Source organism: Peromyscus maniculatus, chromosome 3 (genome assembly GCF_049852395.1).
Source record: "Peromyscus maniculatus bairdii isolate BWxNUB_F1_BW_parent chromosome 3, HU_Pman_BW_mat_3.1, whole genome shotgun sequence".
Lineage (NCBI taxonomy): Eukaryota > Metazoa > Chordata > Mammalia > Rodentia > Cricetidae > Peromyscus > Peromyscus maniculatus.
This window is the reverse complement of record NC_134854.1, coordinates 10,665,101-10,689,661: the sequence shown is the minus strand read 5'-3', so window position 1 is coordinate 10,689,661 and position 24,561 is coordinate 10,665,101. Positions and strand designations below refer to the sequence as shown.

The 24,561-nt window shown below is 37.6% G+C and overlaps 1 protein-coding gene across 4 annotated transcripts in view; it reads right to left on the bottom strand.

Annotated features, from left to right (window-relative positions):
* The window catches only part of Tfec (transcription factor EC), a 130,025-nt gene that overhangs the window by 9,079 nt on the left and 96,385 nt on the right, over positions 1-24,561 (bottom strand). For 3 of the 4 annotated variants that reach the window (XM_076566182.1, XM_006984275.4, XM_076566183.1), the window contains exons 3-4: positions 4,295-4,409; positions 2,849-2,905 (exon numbers count right to left, since the gene is read on the bottom strand). In XM_076566182.1, coding sequence (XP_076422297.1) covers positions 2,849-2,905; positions 4,295-4,409 — 172 coding nt within the window. Of the gene's footprint in view, positions 1-2,848; positions 2,906-4,294; positions 4,410-18,511; positions 19,168-24,561 lie in introns of those variants that run through there. The other variant, XM_076566184.1, reaches the window with a different exon arrangement.

Genomic DNA, 24,561 nt, shown 5'->3' with positions numbered 1-24,561 from the left:
GTGTGTTGTGCATGTATGTGTAGACTTACACACAATAGCATGTGTAGAGACCAGAGGGCACCATGTGGGGACAGGGACTCTGCTTGCACTGGGTGGATCCCGGGGATCAAACTCAGGTTGTCAGGTTCAGCATCAGCACCTTCACCCACTGAACCTCCTCACTGTTGCTAATTTCCTAATTTTAAGGTTTTTTTTTTATATAGAGAAGTGGTTTTCACACTCTTGCTTGAATCAGACATATCTGGAAGGATTGTTGAACAGATTTTCTTTACCTCATCCAGGAATTCTGATTTTGGTAGAATCAGCGCATGCACCAATGTCATTAGGTAAAGCTGTTATTACATGTGTAATGCTAGCCATTCGAGAACTGTAGATATAAGCTCTCTAGAATTTTTCCCTCCTTATTACTCTACACATTCATTTTTTGTAGCAATTTTGTGTATGTAGAAACTACTCATTGTTGATGATATAATGAGTTTCCTATATTGGCCCTATATAATATTTTTGCAATGGATTACATGTATGAAGTATTCAGAGAAATTTGTGCCCCCCAAAATAAAATAAAATAAAATAAAAAGGCCATGAGAAAAGAAAAGCATACTTCAAAAACGTTGTAAAATACCCAGGTAGCACCTACTTGAGAACTAAGATCTGCTACATGAAATGAGCGAAGTCACTAATAAATATCATTTGCCTTCATAAACCTTGTCTACAAAGTGAGGTGCCATTAACGAGTTTGGGAATGGCACATTCAAGTTAGAATGTAATCAATCATTGAGCTTGTTTGCCCTCTCCACTAATCCTCCTTTTTCTTGGCATATGACTTACAAAGCAGCTAACTATTTCTACATCCATAAACAAAAGTAAAACTAGTAGAAAAGCATATATGATTTACAGTGAGAATTTGATAACAATTCTGTGTTCACATACATTATCTCTATATCACCAATGAAGCATACAACAGTAATGAAGAAAGTTTATAATTTTGTCTCAAAATAGGTTAGTTTTACACTTGTTCAAAATTACCTAATTCCACATTGTGCATATTATCAAAATCTTTCCTCTCCTTAGATTCTTCTTATAACATTTTAAATGGCTAACTACCACTTCAGTTCTTCTTGAATAAACAGTATTTTTTTTTTTTAAAAAATCACTTTAAGAAATTTTGACATATTCAGTCAACCTAGTCCACTGGCATTCTGCTGGCATTCAGTAGACCACTTTTGCCTTCTCTGGCCACACCAACCCCAAGGCAGACCAAGGCCAAGAGAATCCTGCTGAATGAAAGGCCCTCTGGCTAACTTGCACAAGAAATTTCCTCTTTCACTCCAGGGCTTGTTTCCAGGCCCAGGACAGGCCATGACCTGAACTCTCCTCTCCTGAAGGAAGGAGCTCACACCTGTAAGTGTGCAGCCACAGGGTAGTATAGGAGTGGAGTGGAGTGTTCACTCACATTCAAAGCTACTGACAGCATAAAATAGACACGAGAAGTAGGTTGCAAGATGAAAGCTAGCACCATTCTTCCCAGGCCAAACTCAGGGGTCCTGAGAATTCTCAACCCACTCCTGGCCTTCCAGGCTTTGATAAGGACTTAGCATTTTCAAATTCAATTTTTAACTTTTATATATTTAGGCATCAGATAAAGGGAACCTCCTCTGTGGTTTTGCAATGACTTCACACTTTCTGTAGTTTTAACTGTTTTATATTTGTCATATATAAAATAAAATACATGGCACTAAATTTTTAACATTAATCTACCTCAATATAAAATGATGTAGCATGAGAATCTAGTTTCAAAACACTTTGATAAGACACATAACAGACACCAACCATACTGTACATTAAAGGCCTGTTGGACAGCTGCCTATACAGAGGACAGAAAGACACAAGGACAGTAACTCCATGGGGCCCATGATTTCCCAGCATATTGGCTCCTTGTACCAACCATCAGCTCTGCCTACTCATGTGCCCCCTTGTCTCACAGTCTAAATTAAAGTTGTCTGTGATGCCCTTGAGGGCTAAGGGAACCCAAAGTTTACAGCCCAAAAGAGTTGGAAGGAAGAGCCAGCTCTCCCACGGTCAGTTAACCGTTGCCAGTCTGATGTGGCAGGTGCGATAAGGACTGGTAAGGGTTTCATAGGTGCATGCAGAACGAATTTCAGTCCATTGCACAGAAGAAAATTGTTGGTGTGACTGGAGGCTTCACTCTTTCGTTTTCATTATTCCTCTTTCTCTGTTGAGCCTTGTCTCTCAGAACAAAGCTGCCTCACACTCAGTTAGTGGAAGTCCCTTGAAATACGGAAGCTCTTAAAACAAGACCGAGCACTCTAAATCTCAGCCTTGCTGCTAAACTACCTCTCCCACATGCATTTCTCCATCTCATGGGACTGGCTATCAGAGTCAAATTGACCTGAGGAAGGCATGAGGAAATCAGCTTTACAACGTAAGCCATGCCTTTCAGTTAACGTGTCATTGAAAAGGGAAGAGCAACTTGATCCTGAAAGATGAGAAGGTGTACTTGTTTCTGGTGAAATGAAGTACATTTCATAGTTCTTGTCTTTAAGCTGATGAGTTAGTGAATCACAACACTGCTCAAACATAACCAAATGCACTCATCTCAGGCAAGCACACCCTTCCTAGTCACCTGGTTTTATGAAAATGCAAAACCCTTTCAAGGTATCTCCAAGTTTGCATTTCCAAAGCTGGTTCAAGATGCTAAGCATGAACAATTAATTTCAATAATCCAGGTTCAACTAGTAGTGGTATGACAGTAAAAGACTCTCTACTTTATTTTCCTTGCATTTCCTCTTGTAGTAATTTTGTTTGAAGAAAAAAAAAACATACTCACTGAGGTTGTGGTTGTCCTTTTTCTGTCTCTCTTTCGTCAAAGCTCTAGTGTCAGTTTCTGAACAAAAGATAAAAAATAATCAAAATGGAGTTTAGCTCCCCTTTGAAGCCTTTCCATGCAACCTTCAGAAACACTGGGTAGAAAGAGAGTATTGCTTGTTCTGGAATGGTAACGGTGTAATAATATGTTGGATGCCAATCTGAAGGAATGTAGAGCAGGGGATGTTTTAACGAAAGGCCATGGCAAAGTCTTTAAGACCTGGAGTAGCAAAAACCTGATCTGTTTTCTAGCTTTCCATTCAACAGTCACGTGGTTAATTATCAAACGTGTTGCCTCAGGCTCTTCACTTGTGAAATAAATATAATACAATAGCTACCTGATAAACAGTGAGAGGGTTACATGTTACATCGAAAATGCTGAACTCTTCACTAACTTCTACTATTATTCCCATAATTTTGAGATTCAGAAATTAACCTAGTCTCTTCAAAACTATTTATGATTGCTTCATCAAAGGAATTGCAACTAGCTATGTATCTCAGATATGCATGTCAAAACCATTCTACCACTCAGGAAATAACAAAATTCTCTACAGACTGGCTGGCCATCAGTTTCAAAGGGTCCACAAGGATTCTTCCTCCCTGACCTTCATGATACGGATCATTCCTTCAGCATCGATTGGGATTACAATACTAACAGAGTGTTAAGGAGGTGTTCAAGGCAGCTCTCAAAGCTATTTCTATTGTGTTTTCCATAGAACCTTCTGCAGAAATGCATGATGCAGTTACAAAGTAGGACCAAGCTATTAATTACTAATTGACACTGAATCACAATCAACACTATAAAACTATCTATTAGCCTAAAATTTGACTTCTTTTGCATTATCTTTCTATCAGTGGCCCTATTCGTAACATGGTCAATTATAGAATTCTCATCCTGATATATACACTCAGACCCCCACCTAAGCCGATTCATTAAATATCTTCTTATATTTCTAATCACTATAATTATTTTAACCTCAGCCAACAACCTGTTCCAACTATTTATCAACGTATAGCATTTTCACAACCTATGCATGTACCAGCTTTGAAATGTATTGTCTAGCCCCAGTCACATGTTACCTTCTGTACTCTGGAAGATTTCCAGAATACAGCCCTGTAAGAGACTCTGAGTCACAACAACTGGCTAAACCTCTCCTGAATCTCTGGCCCAAGAAGATAGGATCAGAATGTTGATGTTTGAAAGAATCCATTCAACTAAAATGTAAATGATATTGACCTGTTGTTTAGTGATACTAAGAAATGATAGATTTATTCTCAACACTTAACCCTTTTAGCTATTGTAATCATACTTTAAAAAACTATTCAGCATGAAACTATGCTATTCACATAGTATGCAACTGATAACTATTTTTAAAGGTTAATTTTTTTAAAAAAAAGTCAACATTACCTGCAATTTCCTTTTTCATGGGCAGGTTGCTTGGACAGGAAGTACTCATAAGATTCGAATTAACTGGAGAAATCCCCTGCTCACCATTGTACACATCCAAAATACTACCAGACAACTTAAAGAAAAAAGAGAGAAAAGATCAACTACTTAACACCATTATACACACATACATATTTAGTAGTGTACCTTAAATCCCTCATTTTAAATTTGTCACTTTGTAATTATCATGACAATAGATTCCACGTTAGTTTTAAACAGAAATATACGTTGACTACTTTTAAATACATTATGGAGTGCATATGGATAAGATATGCTGAAAATAGTATTTGGATTGCAAGAAAAAGAGAGGTCAGCACATGCATGAAGGAAAATTCCGATGAATATTTACAAACCTATGGAGGTTTGAGCCAGATCATGACATGGTTGTAAATTAGTACTATTAAAATATCATTTTGAAAAAGCAACACACATCTTAGCAAATCTGGAAGTTCCTTGCAGACCACAAGTCAAGTAAAATGCTAAAACTTTTGGGAGCTTCAGAATGCTGTCAGTACTCTCAGAATTTGGCCATCAGGAGGGATTTTATGTTGTTAATGAAGTGGCAAACTAAGCTTCCTGGAAGGGATACTTTTTCCCTCTGTACACTAATATTCTAGATTGATCTAAATACCTCAGCTGGTAACCAAGAGCACACTAAGACTAGTTTGCCTCTAGTGAACATAGGTTCTCTCCATTTATAAACTCTGTAATTCTTGAAGTTCTTCTTGGAAACAATTTCTTAAAAACCCAAGGTGCTTTATGCACAATTCAAAATTGTACTATGCATTACTCAAACTATGCTTATTGATCATGCAACAATATTTAATTTAAATAATATTTATATTTTAAATAATACATATTATTTCAGAAAAAGTTACATTTACAACACAGGATTTAAAATTATAAAATATTTCTATTTTATATATCTTTATTCTATTTCTGGGCAGTTAACCAAAGGCTGAATAAGAAGATTTTTTTTTTATTTTCCTTAAGGTCTAGGAAAAGTATATATATATATATATATATATATATATATATATATATATATATTATTGCAGAGAAATTCACTCTACATTCCTACTTATTGTGAAATTCCAGTTCAACGTGAGAGAATATTTCAAGATTTAGAAAGTCAGTTTGGCAATCAATATGAAGAAAGGAAGAAAGTACTTATTAAGGCTGAAATACATTTTCAGGATAATAAGTTAGTATAGTATTTTAAATAACTATGTATTTCTAAGGAAAATCAACTATGAAATGAAGATTAAATTATCTAATACATAAATTTATGTTAATTTCAAGAAGTGCATTCTAGCCTGCTTTCGTCACCATGGCATATATTTTAGTATACTGGTGTCTTCATCATAAACTTTATTAGAAATCCTCACCTTTAATTCATATTCACTTACGTTGATTTTTGCAGTCCTCAGGATCAACCCAGGGTCTGAAATATGCTATGCACATGCTCTATCATGTGCTATACCCTTAACCCTACAAACCCATTATTTTAAAACATGTTTTTACTTTAGATTATAGATGTGGGATATTTAAGTACTTATTCCTTTTCAATTTAATCATTTTAAAAACAAACAAAGGTTGACTAATTTGGAAAGATGATGTATGTGAATCTCTGGCAAACACAATTAAGAGGTGTTCCACAATGCAGACCATTTCCCTAATGTGTGTCACTGAAACGGAGCTTTAAACATACATATCTTCCGTGGTCGTTTTGAATAGCTTGTTGGTTATGAGCTGAGGCATCCCCACCTGAGTTGTACATTTCCACTGTGCCTTTGAGAAATATAATGGACATGCTGAACAAAAAGACAGGGAGTGGAGGGGAAGGAACAAGGGAAGAGGCGCTTTTCCTCTGAAGAGCTTGAATTCAGATGGATTTCAATGTAGACTGGCAAATTGCAGAAACGTTAAAGAAGAAGCGGAGCTCTAGTCCATATCCTCTAACAATGGAGAGAGAGGCTTCTACCCACAGGGTCCACAGCACCTGCTCAGACAGTACTTGGCGCATTATTCCTTAGAAACAGAACAGTCTGACAATGAATCTACTCCTGCCTCACTCTAGCTAGATTGCATCATCCCTTGACCCTGGTTACAGTCTAATCTATGCCTTAAAGCACAATGATTAATACCCCATTTAATTTTATGCTATAGGTACTATTCTATTTCATGTAAATGGCTAATCACTTTTTGAATATCATTAGACTGTTGAGTTTCAAAGCATGTAATACACTTCAGGTTATCTAAAGAGACTTCTCTCCATTAAAAGTTGTGAGAGTGCAATGTTAGTGAACATTGAATGCATACATACTCATTGGAAAGAGCTTACAAAGCAAATTTGTATCTACCGTTGTCAGAGGTATGTGTTAATTCAGCAACAAGGCCTATGTCTTTGTAGATCAGTAAGCAAATGGAAGGTGTTTTGTGAAGATGCATTTTTTTCTTGTTAAGAAAAGGAAGACTGATTTCTCAGTAAGGCAATAAATAACATTAGACATGACAGCGAATGAACATATTGTTACCAAACCTAATAAAAATAAATAATTTATCTTAAAATCCATTTAAAAGGGTCAAGTATACATCTATGTAAGAGGATGAGTTTCTCTGGTAGAGAAAGAATAACATTTCCAAGAAACTGCTCTACAGTAAATAGTGATTGACAGTGATCTCTCGTGATATCTAGATTTTATTCTCATCTCCACTTCTGAGATCTGAGGAACAGACATAACCTGGATCTGGCCTTCGCAAATGATAGACCTTTTCAAAGCAGCCAGTATTTCCTAGAGGGTGTTGGGATGTTGAGGGTGCTATGTTGACACAGGTCAAAATAGCAAAACATCTAAGGAATATGACAATTTTGACCAAAAAAAATGCAGCATTAGACGTGATATAAAATGAAAATATCAAGAAAATCAAATGAGAAGAAGTTTGTTCAATTATCCTAAAATAAAATAAGGGAAAGTTTTCATAATAATCTAAAATAAAAATAACAAGTGAACCTAACAATGAACCTGCAGGGAAGAATGTTATGTCTGGTACTGTAATCCTAATGGAAAGTCCTGTGGGTAGGGGAGTCATAGGCCTTTGGGTAGCACTGGCTGTTGTTATTTTGCTGAATTGTCATGCTGTCAAATTACCTTCCAAACACTTAAGTCCATATGGATAGACCTGGGCGGAGATGCACCAGGCCAAAGAAGCTCCCTTTTTCAGTGGACAGCAGCCAGTGGAGGGATAGACAGCTGCTCAGTGTGCTGGGCATAAGAGATGCAGTGCACATCCCTAGACAGACCATCTATAGTAAGCCAACACCAAGGTTCAGGAGACATTCCACATTCCAACAGAGGAGACAGAAAGAAAGCAAGAGCCAGATGATGGGGAAGAGTGCCATGATCTGCTGTCTTCTGGCCATGCCATAGCCATCCGTTCATGAGCTCACAGCAGCTGTGCTACCTGCACAGGACGAAGCCAACCCAAGTCACAGCACAAATACGGAAGGTGATCACCAGGTCCCACCCCTTACAGAGGAGCAATCGGCGGTGGACAGCTGCTGACATCCTTTTTTTTTTTTTTAAGGATGTGACCACTAGTCGGTTCCTCATGGCCCAGCAGATGGCCCCACATCCAAGCACAGATGGGCTGGACTAACCAGACTTAGGGAGATATCAAAAAAAAATGTTCAGTTGGAAAAAGGATATGTTGTGGGTATATGGAAGGAAGCAAGATGGGGGAATGAGTGTAGTGATCATATTCCATTATATGCTAGTATAAAATCTCAAAAATAAAGAAAAAATAGATCTATAAAATGACTATACAATGACAAGAGAAAAACTGTAAGATTTTTTTTAGTAACACAATTAAAATTTAAGTATAAAGTGAAAATGAATGAATTTGTTTAAATATGAAGGAAAATAATTATACATGTCTTTTTTATTCCAGCCTTGATGCTATGCACATATGAGACCATGATAATACAATTCCTAGACATGCAGTATTAAGTTTACTCCCCCTCAAAAAAAGTAAAATCAAAATTGGGTTATTAGGGAAGTAAGGAGGACCTGGGAGGAGTTGGGAGAGAGAAAATAAAATGATCATAATATACTATTTAAATTTTCAATGAATTAATTATAAGAAAGACTTACTTCCAGAAAGAGTAGCACTGAAAAAAAAATTGAGTGAAGTACCTAAAAGTAGGAGCCATTTAAAAATGTGTTTCAAAAATATGAAATAAAATTGATCAATACCTTAGAAAAGTGATTGTGGCATGTAAGAAAAAGACGATGGTAGAGATTGAGATCAAGCACAAGAGAGAACTGTTCCAATCTTCATAATTCCAGCCTGAGTGAATTGGGGTAGGAAGGAAATCATAAGAAATTATTATGGTAATACACTTTTTAAAAAATATTTATGTGTATGGGTGTTTGGTCTAATGTATATCTGGCATCATGTAAGTACCTAGTGGCTGGAGAAGCCAGAAGAGGGTATCAGATCGACTAAGACTGGGATTATGGACAGTTGTGAATGCCACATGGGTGATGGGAATTGAACCTGGGACCTCCTGGTGAACAGTCAGTACTCTTAACTGCTGAGCCACCTCTCCAGTACAGGAAAATATGCTTTAAAAATAGAACATAAATAGCCGGGTGGTGGTGGCGCACGCCTTTAATCCCAGCACTCGGGAGGCAGAGCCAGGCGGATCTCTGTGAGTTCGAGGCCAGCCTGGGCTACCAAGTGAGCTCCAGGAAAAGGGGCAAAGCTACACAGAGAAACCCTGTCTCGAAAAACCAAAAAAGAAAAAAAAAAAATAGAACATAAATAATCTAAAGTGAGAGAAAAAAGTGAAAAAAATATATATATATAAATGAGAGTTCTCTAGAGGAACCAAATTTACAGAATAAAATGTGTGTGTAAATGTATATATATATATATGTATATATATTTCATTTTATATGCATACATATATGTATAAATGGGATTTGTTAGAATGGCTTACAGGCTGTGGTCCAGCTAGTCTAACAATGGCTGTCTACCAAAAGAAGAATCCAGTAGTTGTTCAGTCCTCAAGGCTGGATGTCTCATCTGGCCTTCATATGCCAGAATCCCAAAGAAGTAGGCTCTAATTCCATGAAAGAATGGATTTCGTAGTGAGAGCAAGGGCAAGTAGGCAGAGAGGAAGAGCTTCTTCCTCTCATGTCCTTTAAATGGGTTTCCACCATAATGTATGTCTCAGATTAAAGGTGCATCTTCCCATCTCAAAGATCTGCACTAAAGGTGTATCATTCCACAAAAGATCCAGATTAAAAGTGAGTCTTCCACTTCAAATGATTTAATTAAGAAAAAGGAAACTCTCATAGGTATACCTAGCCACTGGTTTTGGTTAGTCCCTGATGTAGTCAAGTTGGCAACAAAGGATAGCCATCACATATATAAATAATAGTTATCAACATCAGTCAGTCACCCCATCTAAAATGTAAGCTGACTAAGGAGACTATCACTAGATATACGCAAATCACAAAAGTCAGCTAGTAAAAGATACACAAATGTTGAATGGAAAAAAGTGAAGTCAGATATGCCAGCAGATTATAACTATAAGGGAGATGACATAGATATACTAGTATCAGAGAAAGTGGGCTTTAAAATTAGAAACTTCATCAATGATTTTGATGGTTATTATTGGTGGCCAACTGAACAGGACCTAGAATCACCTCGGAGATGGCCCTCTGGACATGTCTGTGTGAAGATTATGCTAATTGAAGTGGGAAGACTCCTTGTAAATGTGGGTGGCAGTATTAGTCAGGCCAGGGACCTAACTGCTGTAAAAGAGAGAGCTACCTATGACTGAGAGTGTAATATAACCAGCTTCCTTAAGCGCCTAGTGCCATGACTCCCCCACTTTGACAAACTGTGCCCCCAAAATTGAACTAAAATAATCCCTTCCTTCCTTAAATTGCTGCTGTCAACTGTTTGGTCCCAGAACTGTGTTAGTTTGAATGTAATTGGCCCTAATAAGTGTATAGGGAGTGGCACTATTAGGAGGTGTGGCCTTGTTGGAGGAAGTGTGTCCTTGTGGAGGCAGGCTCTGAGGTCTTTCTCAAGCTTTCCTCAGTGTGACAGTCAGTCCATTTTTTTGTTGTCTCTAAATCAAGATGTAAGGATTCTCAGATCCAGCACCACATCTGCCTGCACGCCTCCATGCTCCCCACTATGATGATAATTGACTGAACCTCTGAAACTATAAGCAAGCCACCTCAGTTAATGTTTTCTTTATAAGAGTTGCTGTGGTCATAGTGTCTCTTCACAGCAATAAAAACTCTAAGAAAATAACTAATAAAAGAACAGAGAGACTACATATAAAACTGAATTTTTTTTAAAAAAAAGACTAATTATAAGCATATATGTACCTAATGAAAACCACACCAAATATGTGAAGAATGTTAAAACCTACAGAAGTGAATACCCTAACATCAAAGTGGGAGGTTTTTATATATTTCTTTTCATTTTTGAAAAGTCAAGTGGACAAAATAATGAGGAATGCTATGAAACATTTAAACAAAAGTAATAGTGTGACCTCACAGATACTTTTATAGTACTTTCACAAATAGAGAACACATGATGTTCGCAACAATTTTGAAACATTCAAACATTGACTATATACACAGTCAAAAGAAAACCTCAATATAAAATTCATATAGCACTTCATTTGCAAAAATTTTAAGGTTGTTGGGAACTCAAGAGTAAATATAAATTTGAGATTCCATCTTACATCTGTCAGAATGGCTGAGATCAAAAACACCAATGACAACTTATGTTGGAGAGAATGTGGAGCAAGGGGAACACTCCTCCACTGCTGTTGGAAGTGCAAACTTGTACCACCGTCACTTTGGAAATCAATATGGTGGTTTCTCAGAAAACTGGGAATCAATCTACCTCAAGACCCAGTTATATCACTTCTAAGATGCTCAATCATACCACAAGGATACTTGCTCAGCTATGTTCATAGCAGCTATATTCATAATAGCCAGAAACTGGAAACAACCTAGAAGTACCTCAACCAAAAAATGTATTTTTAAAAAAATGCGGTGCATTTACACAATGGAGTATTACTCAACTGTTAAAAACAATGACACCATGAAATTTGCAGGCAAATGAATGGAACTAGAAAAAAAATCATCCTGAGTGAGATAATCCAGACCCAGAAAGACAATCATGGTATGTATTCACTTATAGTGGATATTAGCTGTAAAGTTTAAGACAATCATGCTATGGCCCACAGACACAGAGAAGCTAAGTAACTAGGAGGGCTTAAAGGGAGATACAAGGATCTCCCTGGGACAGGGAAATGGAATAGATTTCGTTGGTGGACTTGGGGAGGGTAGACTTGGGAGCAGGAGGGAACAGGTAGGGAAGGGAAGGAGAAACAACAGGAATTGGGTATGGTGATATTTTATTTGTACTGAAATGCGATTTTAATTTTATGTTAATAAATAAAGTTGCCATGGGGTCAGAGCTATTAGAGCCATAGCAAGAGTGTGATGGTTAGAAGAGCTAGGTAGATTTCTGTGTGTTCAGGGATACAGCCAGTATTGGAGACATATGCCTTTAAGACCTGGAGGGCGGTACTTACAGGCAGTGATGAGGCAGTCATGTGGTTGGGTTTACAACCAATGAGAAGGCAGAACAGAAAGACTATTTAAACACAGACAAACAGGAAGTAGCTCTCTCTCAGGGAAGCTAGGAGCACTGCAGGAGGTAAGATTTTATCTCTGAGCTCTGACCTCTCGGCTTTCTCTTTTACATTGGCTCTGTGTTTCTTATTTTAATAAGACGATTGGTTACATCTACATCTGTTGGGGGGGATGGAACCTAGTGCAATGAAAACTCCATGGAATCTATGAGAGTAACCCTAGCAAAAACTCCTAGAAATGGGGAACACAAAGCCTGAACCAGTCATTTTCTATAATCAGGCAAGGCCTCAAGTGGAAGGACTGAGTTACAAATTCAGCCACAAAACCTTCAACTTACAGTTTGTCCTGCTTGCACATTTTTCTGTGATAGGAAGCTAGCAAAATCGTCATCATAGAGACTAGAGAGCATTCATTCAGCAGCTGATGAGGGCAGATGCAGAGTCCCAGACCCAAATATTAGGAGGCTCTCGGGAGTCCTGGGGAGGAGGGGGAGGAAGGATCTGAGGAACCAGAAGAGTCAGAGACACCATGAGAACATGGCCCACAAAATCAACTGACTGAGACTCATGGTACTTTCAGAGATCAGGGTGCCTATAGAGGTATGACCTAGGTTCTCTGCATATATATTATGGCTGAGTAGCTTGGTGTTCTTGTGGGATTCCTAACAGTGGGAGTAGGGGCTGTCTTTGACTCTTTTGCCTACTGTGAGCCCCTCTCCCTCCTACTGGGTTGCCTTGTCCAGCCTTGATGTTATGGTATGTGCCTGATTTTATTGTCTCTTGTTATGCCATGTTTGGTTGATGTCCCTGAGGAGCCTGCTCTTCTCCGAGGGGAGGTAGAAGGGGATGGATTGAGGGAGAGAAGAGCTAGGTGGGCATGGATTGAGGGAGAGGGGAGGTAGGAGGAGAGAGACTAAGGTGAAAGGATGGAGTGGAAACTGTGGTCAGAATGTAATGTATAAGAGAAGAATATAAATCAATAAATATAAAAAAGGAGTAAAGATGAAATCATGCTGAAATTTAGCAACTGAAAAAATAACAAAAAAACACATAGAAAGTAATTTCTAGCATATGAAAAAAACTAAAGAAAAAATCTCAGGCTTAAATAATAACCTGAGGAAGATAGATTAAGGTTGAAATTAGATAAACTATTATTTTCAAGAGGTCAGGAGAAAAATAATAAAGTAACAGCAAAGCATGACAAAGTAAATTCACAAAGCACAAGTCATTTGAGGGGAAATAAATTAACAGTACTATCATGTTTCTATAAGACTGGTTAAAGAGAGAAAGAAGATAAAATAAACACTCAAATAAACAGAGTATACAATTGGAGGGGTGGTTTATATGGTGGCACAAATGTAACGGGAGTAACCAACCACTTTTTGCCTAAATTTAAGGCCTGCTCCGTGAGCAGGAACCAATACATGGCACTTCGAAAGTAGCCAACAGCCTGCGACTTGATGGGTCACAGACCAATGACTCTTGATGACATACTGCTATGTCTCCACAGAGCAGATCATCACTCAGCCCTCATCAGAGAAGTTTCATCTTGTAGTATATGATTTTAACAAGGAGACCCACAATTGAACAATGTGCAGAGAGAAAGAGACCTTGGAATACTCAGTCTTAAGTGGGAACGTCATTGCTAAAGCCCTACCTTCAGGGTTCAGGAATCCATGAAGAAGAAGAGGTAGTAAGATTTAAGAGCCAGAGGAGGCAGACGACTCCAACAAAACAGTGACTTACAGACTCAAGATAACTGATACAAATATGAATTCAGAGAGACTGCAACAGCAAGATAAGACCTGCACAGATTCAAACCATACAAAATCCCTGCATTGAGAAGGGAAAGTGGACACAAAGTCCCATTTCTAACCACGCATCTATTTGTAATAGTTACCTAAGACAGGAAAAATCAATTTTTTCCAATGGAGTGTCAATGGATCTATCAACCACACTTGAAGACAGTCCCTCAGCCCAGTAGCATTTGGCCAACACAAAACAAATTCTATGTTTTTTAAGGTTTTTTGTTTTGTTCTGGTTTTTATAATTATTATTATTATTATTATTATTATTATTATTGGTGGTGGTGGAGTTTTTTGTTTGGTTTGTGGAGATTTTTTTCTAAGTTGGTTTGTTAGGATATTTGTTGTGTTATATATATATATGCTTGTGTCTTTCAATTCTCACTTTTTGTTTTTCACTTTTTGAGATAGCAAAAACAGGAAGTTGGGTGGGTTGGGAGATGGGGAGGTTCTGATGTGAGCTGGGGGAGGGGAAACATATTTGTAAGAGTCACTAGCCCTGGCTGCCTCAACGTCTCCATGTAACCAGGCTGGTTTTGAACTCACAGAGAGCCACCTGCCTCTGACTCCCAAGTGCTGGGAGTAAAAGCATGTGCCACTATGCTCAGTCTTTTTTTTTTTTTTTTTTTTTTTTTTTTTTTTTTTTTTTTGGTTTTTCGAGACAGGGTTTCTCTGTGTAGCTTTGCGCCTTTCCTGGAGCTCACTTGGTAGCCCAGGCTGGCCTCGAACTCACAGAGATCCGCCTGGCTCTGCCTCCCGAGTGCTGGGATTAAAGGCGTGCGCCACCACCGCCCGGCTATGCTCAGTCTTATATGAAAGAATTTTTAATAAAATAAAAATAATCAGTAAGTGATTATATTAAGCTTTCCTCTAATATCTGGACCAAGATAAAGATGTCTGCTTTCACCTCTGTATTCAACAGATAGTCTAGACAGAACAATTAGCCGAGAACAACAAAGAACTCACAGATTATCAAGAACTACCCCAAATGGTCTCTGTTTACAGACAACAGGATTCATGATCTTATATTTAGAAAATCCAGAGATTCCATAAAAACAAAACAAAACCCTGCACTTATTTAAGCTAACAAATGAAGCTGCTAGCCCACTTGTAAAACATAAAATCAACACATGAAAGTTAGTTGTATTTATACACATGAGTGATAAGCAATCTGAAAAAAAATTAACATGTTTTCACTTAAAATGACCTAAAAATGACTTAGGAATAAGCTTAATTCCCATAAAGGAAAGATGTATAGGCTGAAAAATCAAAAATACAGGTAAAGAAGACATAAAAAATGGAAAAATCCCATATTTCTAGAAAGAGATAATATTGTCAAGATGATAACACTAAACAAAGCAATGACATATCCTATGTTATTGCCATGAAATGAACACACATTTTTGAAGAAAGTAAAATTTGCGTGGATTATCAAGGAACACTAATAAACTAAAAACAGTCTTGGAAAAGAGCAAAGTGAAGAATGAAGACTTTTGGATCTCCAAGCTGAGTACAGTGCTACAGTAATGCAAAGGGTGTTATTCTGACATCCAGACAATTATTTAGGCCGATAGGGAATAATGACAAAGCCAAAAAGAAACGTCCTTATATAGTCCAGTAATTTGGACAAGATTGCCAGGACCACCCAGTGGCAAAGGGTAGTCCTTTCAATGAATGGCTTTGGTTTCAATAGTTATCTAAGGGGAAAAGAATGATTCTGGGACCTTATCTTCTACATAATTAAAAATTAACTCACAGTGGGTTAAAGAACTAAACACAAGATATACAACAGTAAGACTCTTGAGAGACAATACATAGCTCTTGATAACAGTAGAATCAGCAGAACAACATTCTGCCAAAATGTAACTTTTAGTGACACCAGAGAAAAATAGCTTCGCCTTTGTTTACAATTGGTGCTGTCTGGATAAGAAAAAAGTCTGCAGCTAAAATTATTGCAGAAGCATCTACACAATCTCTAAATTGTATGTATATCCATTGCCTCTTACCAGGAAACCACACACTCTGTGACCTAAATTCTACTTTAAAATGATCCTTACTTTTCATGTATCAGATGCAATCTGACCCCTGATATGACATTTTAAAATAATGATATCCACTATGGAATTTCATCTCTGTTTTTATTCCACAAGCTCTTCAGGTACCTACACCTAAATTATGAATCCCCATTTAGTATATCTACATCCCTCCTAACAAACTCCCACTTTCTTTCTCATATCAACCTGTTTAAAATACCCTTAAGATTTATTTGACCTCAAGAATCTGAAGTCTAGCCGGGCGGTAGTGGCGCACGCCTTTAATCCCAGCACTCGGGAGGCAGAGCCAGGCGGATCTCTGTGAGTTCGAGGCCAGCCTGGGCTACCAAGTGAGCTCCAGGAAAGGCGCAAAGCTACGCAGAGAAACCCTGTCTCGAAAAACCAAAAAAAAAAAAAAAAAAAAAAGAATCTGAAGTCTAAAGTTCCTGCCATTTAACTCATATATAAACCTGAACTCTTGTGTCTAGCATTCAAAATGCCATTGTAGCTTTTTTTCTTAGTGATTTGATGTTATTTCCAATACTTCTAAATTTCTAAAGCCTTGTCATTATCATGCATGCATGTACTAGAGTTTTCAATAGGAGATTTCAGGCTCCAGTGTGGTAAGGGTTGCGATTACAATGAACCTGTGAATCTGTAGATGAGGAATCTTTAGAGGACAATAAAATACAACACAATAGCATACATTATGCCATAGTCGATAATTTGTTACATATCAGGTATAATATAATAACTCAAGTAACATCTTAAGTCATCTTTGTAACAACTTTGTAGGGTGTCGACGACTATCATTCTAAATGTGAAGCAATTGCAACAGAGAAATGGAATAATGATCTAAGAATAACACAACAAGAAGAGCAACAGAGGTGGCAAGGGGACAGCTCAGAGTCCTGTGAGCACTGTTCTAGAAGCACGAAGACGCAAGTTAGATCTCCGAAACCCATGTGAAGAAAAATCAAGAGCAGTGGGTGACATTTGCTTGTAATATCAGCATCAGGGACATGGAAACAGGTGCCTGGGACTAACAGGCCACCCAGCCTCACTTACTCTGTGAGGTCCCGGCCACTGGAGGTACCACCTCAAAGAAAAAGTTGAAATAATAGTCTAGACTCTTGCTTATATGGCACAAAGGCTGTATTCTCTACTCTCTACCACACTGCTGAAGCGTTCTTGTTTTAAACTTGTTTTAGTGTTTGGAATAGTCAGAACAATGTGGAGCTACTGACTGTTTTTCTTCCCCACAGCTCTTTTCTGAACTCCACCCCACCCATAAGTATCAAATTCAAACAGTTTCTTTCCAGGGCTTAACTTGGGGGCCCAGCCCTATCCAATAGGCTCCCTGGAGGCAACTTGGTTTACTTTTCTCTTCAACAGTTCTTTACTGTAGAACTAATAAAAAATAAAACTTTAAATGTAACTTATACTTATTACTCCAACATTTTCCATTTACCTTCACTTAGCAACAGAAAGGACACCACAGTACACACTCAGGAGGTTCCGAGAAATAATTTTTGTTCTGAAAACCCTGAAGTTTTCCTAAAAATGTGTGTGTTTTGCCTAGATAATCTCATTATAAATACTCAAATATGAACAAAACATGGAAGGTTACAAGTTAAATTTGCAAGCAAATTTTCAGTGAAGTAACAAAAGGCAAAAGGAGCCCTAATTGGTGTGTGTGTGTGTGTGTGTGTGTGTGTGTGTGTGTGTGTGTGTGTGTGTGTGTGTGTTATCATTTATTTAGTGTGAGTTTTCAAAGGATACTGACCGCTGTATTTGTTTAGAGCCTTGCCTTTTACTTTTCTATGGAGATATTCTCTGTGAATCTGAAATGGTAAAACTGGGCAGGAGACTTTGATAGAGAACCTGGGCATAAAAGAAGATAAACTCCTGTTCTAAAGAGGCACACTGCAGGGAAGCGTAGGCTGTAGAACGTACGCACACATGAAACACTGACTTTCCAAAGATTATTTTACTTCCTTGTGGGTGTTGATCCATTGAGAATCAGGGAGCCAGATTTTTCCAGCTTTAGGATGTACACCACCAATTGCCTCAAACTTTATTTTATTTGTTAAAACATCACTCCGAGGCTTAAATGACAAACACTGAGCCATGAAATCCTGCTGTGTTATTTTGTTATTTTTATTTTTGTTCCATTGTAAGTGAATAAAAATAATGAGTGGGGCTGGAGCTGGAGTTTCCTTGGCAAGCTAGCTTTAACATAAACAGGACAATACAAAGCTGGATGCTCACAGTTTCACATCACATATACTACATGTCCATTATTCTTTTAGCATTAAAATAAAAAAACTATTGTTAGTATGAGGACAAAATAAACAATTAACTGAATCCTCACAGTTTATATAAAAGTCACAATAAAACATTAATTTTAGCAGTTTTTGACTAAATAAACTATACAATTTCTTAGCATACCCCAACACTCCAAAGCTGTTTGTAAGTAAACAAGCTTTTCAAAAGACAGAGTTAATTATAATTTACCAATTTCAATGTTAATGTCTACATACCTTATTTTACTGACTATAACTCTATAAATTTTAAATTCAGCATTTAAGTCAGTTTCATCTCCAAATAGTGAAAGAATTTCAAAATGTTTGTTTGTACTCACCAGTTTCAACTTAGAAGGGTCTATAACTTTCACAATAGCAATGGCTTTTTCTTTCTCCTTCATCATTTTCTTCTTCTTGAGGTTGTGAACACTAACCAGGAGAGGCATACAGAAACTCCTGCACTGAGGTGAACTTTGCTTCTTCCTTGGACTTTCAGACTAATCTGGTCTAGATTGTGACTGACAAAAGCTTGCTCATTGAAGTCATGCAATCCTTTCAAGTTACAAGCAAGCACAGGGGCTTGTTAATATTTACTCACTTCTTGTCTCTGGAATGGTCTTGAACTATAACAGTTTACTGAGACTGTCAAATGCCACCAGAATTTACAGATACCTAACTGAAAAAATATCCGAGCACGTTAACACAAATGAGTTACTATCCACAACAGTATCTCTAAAAGGAAAGAATGAACTAATGACAATAGGTAGGAATTACAGGGTAATATCTAATCTTAAAAGTTAACTAGTCATCCAGATTCAACGCAGCAGACAGTCAGACCTGTCTCAGGTCCCCTCACATACCTATGGATAAGCTACCTTTTCACAATGGCTGACATAGAAGTACAAGACCAATATCAGCAATGGGTTTCTTACAGGAATGGAACCAAGCTCCAAATCATCTGTCTAGTCATTTAAAGAATGAGTTTGACCAGGTTACTAAACTTCTCTCAGCATCTTTCTGCTGTGTAAAAATATCATCGGTCTATATCACATGGATATTTTTTCTGAAAAACATACACAGTTTTTTTTTCATGAAAATTGCATTATAGTCATTATCATACTGTGTAACCAATGAATAGTGGCTATATTTTATTGTTTCCCCTGTCAGGATACTGCTGCCTTTAGCCATTAAGAGTACTCATAGATAGGAATTCTAATGGGAGCAATTAATGACAATATTGTACCTGAGTGTGCAGTACTTTGTTTAGTATTTAGTTGCTGACACCCATGTTGTATGAGGCACTGTGTGAGCTGCTAATGATGAACTATTGAGCAGAATGTTGCTTGAGGAGAGAAAATGTTGAACTATGAGACTTTAGAAATATTGGGTTTGATTGGGACAGACTGTAGAGGCAGGGAGAATAAAACAAAGAAGAGTACACATGATTCTTGGAGTTCTTGATGTTATTATTATTTTTCCTGATTAACCAAAATAGATTTGGGGAAATAAGGTGCCTTCAGTTTGAGATATCTGTTGTAACACAACAGATATCATATAAGATTAGGACAGATAAGTTAAACACGGAGAACAAAGACCAAAGTTAGAGATGGCATGACATCATCTACAAAGATACATGAGAAGAGATGGCTGAAGAATGGGCCTAGAGACACAGCATTTTGCCATATGTTAGAAAACAAAGAGCTAGAAAAATAGATGAAATGTCAGACAATCAAAGATTTCAGAAAGTGACTCAGGGTGTGGTTAACCATGTCAAATGCAACTTGGAAGTCAAGCCAAATGAGAATAGAGACTTTGATACCAGATACTAAATTGATGTATTAATTTTTTTTTCATTTTGAGGGTTTGGAGGGAGGAAAGGGAATGGGGAAATTATATAATTATAAACTCAGAAAAGCCTTTTCAATTGGTGTTAAGAGTTCATTTAAAATCATGAAGACAAAAGCTTGGTTGAAGAGGAGAGAATGGGGTCATCAAGTGATCTTGAAATGGAGGAAATGAACGCAGTAAGTCTTGTTTTGGGGTGAGTGGAAGAATGTTTGTGCGCTGAAATAACATAGTGGCCAGAAAACAAATGTGTTCAAATAGAGTTATTTGGTTTGGTGTGGTTTGAGGCAATTATGGAAGACAAGCACAACACTGATATGAACAGTACTATAGGTCAATATATACCGATGACATGGGGGATGTACACAGAAAGAAAAAATGTTGGGAATTTATTTTTTTCATTTTTCTTTATTAAGAAACTTTTTACTTGCTTCACATACTACACACAGATTCTCCCTCCTCCCTCTTCCCACCCTCAGCCCTCTCTCCCAACCCCCTCCCCCGCATCCCCACATTCCCAAAATCAAGGTCTCCCATGGGGAGTCAGCAGAGCCCAGCACATTGAGCCTAGGCAGGTCCAAGCCCCTTCCCACTGCACCAAGGCTATACCCAAGGAATGCTCAATCTTACCAAAAGGACACATGCTCAGCTATGTTCTTCATATCAGTATTATTCATAATAGCCAGAACCTGGAAACATCCTATGTGCCTCTCAACTGAAGAATGGATAAAGAAAATGTGGCATATATACACAATGGAGTACTCCTCAGCGGTAAAAAAACAATGATATCATGAAATTGTTGGGAATTTAAGAATGAGATAGAAACTGTATTCTATTCTAATAGGATGATGAAAAAATGAAGCAAATGTGGAGGTTTAAGAGAACTGTAAAGCAATTGAATGAATGACAGTTGGACTGTACGTATTTTTCTCTCCAGAGTATTATAGAACATTTTGGAAAAGTGGATGATGGAGGTGAAACTTGAAAGTACTACTACTACTGGCAGTCTTACTAGGGAGTGGTTGTAGGTTATCCCACAGTAGTAAACATGCATGTGAAACTGGATGATGTATTTAACATGATCTGCATGCACAGTGTGGTCGATGTTCTTCATTTATTTGCTCAGGTACAGAGATATCCACTACTGAAATTCAATCAGGATATGAAAACGAGAAGTTAGTGGTGCTTGTAAAAAAACAAAAAGGGGGGGGTATATCTTGGACTCTAGACAAATTAAACAAAATTTTTTTTAGATTTTGTGAATGGGAAATAATAGCTATTGAAAAGAGTAACATTATCAAATGGTATGTCATCACAATGAGCTTAAACATGAGTAAAGTAAGAAAGCTAGAGGAACTACACTTCAAAAATTGAGATTGGGTTATCACTTTATGAAATAAAATACTAAACTTATGGATAAATTAGCAAGAAGAGCAAGAACCCAGATATGAGCTTGGGAGGGATGGTTATAATAGGAAGGAGAAAAATAACATGGATGGGTGTTAAGGAAATGGAGAGTCTGAGAAGTCAAGGTTGATGAAGCCAGACTGACTGGGCTGAGCATTGCTTTTGATGGTCTGGGTCCTTGTGCTCTGCTTTACACAGGTGTTGCCCAGAAACTAATTCCTTGCACAGGTGATCACCTCTCCAGAGCATACAGAAACGGGCAGGTTGCCATCTCAGGGTCTAGTCACTTGATATTCACTGTTAGGGTAAAAATGCAAACCCTGAGCACCTCCCCTGAAAATCCAACACAAGTAAATTAAATTAATTAGAAACTTTCTTTGTGGTAAAGAGAGGTGGCCACCTGTCCAATATTCCATTTCACCTGATCCTGTATGTGTGATTCTCAGTCAACTGTGATGTCTGTTGCTAGACATCATGATGCTAGAGGAAAGGGGAAAGAGATAGTTCTTTCAATAGAAAGTCTATTTAGAATCAGAAAGAGGAAAGAGATGCCCATTTCTCAGGCCCTGAATTTCAATCATCTAACTTAATGTTGTTTAAGTAAATGATTCACTGATCAGTGGCTGACCTCAACCTACAAAATGTAGTCACTCACATTCTCCAATTGAAATCTTTTAAGTAACAATTTCATTCAAAACCTTCTATATTCCCTCTTCTTGTAACTTCTAAAGGACCTTAACCCACAAACTAACCAACCAACACTAACCCTTCAAGATATGTGGAAAGAGTATATACAAACTTTAGAGATAACATTTCCAGACTAGTAATTGGACATTGAGTAAAGTAATCAAATAAAAGATAAGATAGCATCCCTTCTTGGAATATGATTCTAGGAATTAATACTGACTTAGACACAGAATTCTTTCTACATTAAGGTGATGAGGCCTCTCTCCTTTTTTTCACCTCTGAATATTGGCTCAGAAATAATTCATATTTTATCATAGTAATTTTTTCTGTCTTCAACAAGGGAGTAAAGCCTATGAATCTCAATCTACTAATCATAGTGAAGAAGTCAAAACTGAATCAGGACCTCATGAAGGTATTTGATTATAGGCAAGGCTTCAAATAGGAAATGTCAAAATTAAATCATTCCTGGATAATGCTACAGCAGATTAGATACAGAATTGGATGCTTGAATATAAGTGTAATTAGATAGACAGACAGACAGATGATAGACAGACAGACAGACAGGTAGATATGTACACATGTACATACATAAATACAGAGAGATGCATACATTAACACACACACACACACACACACACACACACACACACACACACACACAAAGAGAGAACAGTAGAACCCTATACTCTTATTCAGCATTATATGATCTTCTTGTACCAAGTGTTTAGCCATATTCATTTGTTGTCATCTGTCTATTTCAAAAGTGCAGAAGAAAACACCATTTCCCAGTCAAATGAAATTACTTTATTTTATAAGTTAAAGTGATTATTAATTTTAGTCTTTTAGACCTTTTAGGGTCTGTAAACACTGTTCTTTGCATTAGTGAACAAGGGCCTGTTCTTTCCTCCTTAAAACAATCCCATACTGATTACAACTCCAACACTTTACATCTAACAGAATTCAGAATACTGTAGATAATGGTTAAAGCGGTGCTTTCATTTGAAATCATAGAGAACTTTAGTGCAGACTGAAAGTTGATTTTGCATCTTTAAATTTCAAAACACTTAGCTGTGTATATCAAAGCCCACACCGTCTGAGTGCTGAATCTGAGGCTGCTTTTCCTGTATCTCTATCTCCTCCCCTGTGCTCCCTGGTGACTACCACACAAAGCCCCCTGGGGCCACATCACTGAAGTCAGCGTCTATATCAACAGAAGGCTTCCCATGAAGTGTTTCAAACCAAAGTCCACAGCCTTAACTTGTTGACAGAGGACTTCTTGATTATCTTTTTTCTTTTAAAATGTTTTGTAGATGTCCAAAGGTCAGTGGTGAAATTTTAGCTGACTAATTCGTGAATTTAGATTATATCAAAACGTAGTATTCACTTCATCTCTGTAACTAATGATACAGTAACAAGTTCGAGGCCAGCCTGATCTACAGAGTGAGATCCTGGGCAGGCAACAAAACTACACAGAGAAACCCTGTCTCAAAAAAAAAAAAAAAAAAAAAAAAAAGTACCACACACTAGCATAGTGCCGGAGATGCGCTACTTCTGTCTCTACTTATTGGCATAGCCCAATCACTTAAGCTTCATAGCAGCCCATAAGATGAATTCAATACTTATCCTCATCATACAGAAAGAAATCAAAAGGGAAAGAAATCGCCCACCTTGCTCCAGATTACCTACTTAGTGAGTGGCTGAGGCACGTTTGAACTCCTGAACTCTGAATCTGTAGTCCTTACCCCAATCTAATCTCTATTTGCATTTTCATTCTTCCCCACTGAAACCTTCCTTTTCTCTGCAGAGATGGCTTAAGAAATAACCAGTAGACCAGGCAGGTTTTTAAAGGTTTCTACTTATAAAAGAGACTGTGTGCTTCCTTTTTGCTCTTTCTATTCCCTTTTTCCTCCCGTACACTTGTAATAGTGAGCTGTCATTGTCAATTTGTCACAAGAATCACCTCTCAGTGAAGGGCTGCCTGGATCACACTGCGGTACAGACAGGCCTGTAAAAGATTTTCTTCCTGATCGCATTGATTGAGGTGGTAAGACCCACCCTAAATGTGGGCACCATTCCTGGTAGACCCTGGACTGTACAAAAAGGAAGAAAGTGAGCTCAGCACTAGCGTGTATGTATTTACTCTCTCCACTTGACTAAGGATGTGATACGGCCAGGTACTTCAAGTTCCCACCACCTGATCTTCCCCACAGTAGTAGATTATAACTTTGAATTATGAGCTAAAACAAACCATTTCTCCCCTAATTTTCATTTTGTTGGGGCATTTCATCATATCAACAGAAATGAAACTAGTAACCACTGGAGCTCTAGTTCTCTTCTTTTCATTCATTGTACTGTCTTTAGTGGAGTGTGTGTGTGTGTGTGTGTGTGTGTGTGTGTGTGTGTGTGTGTGTGTAAACTGAAGAAGATGTGAATGCTGAGTTGAGATACA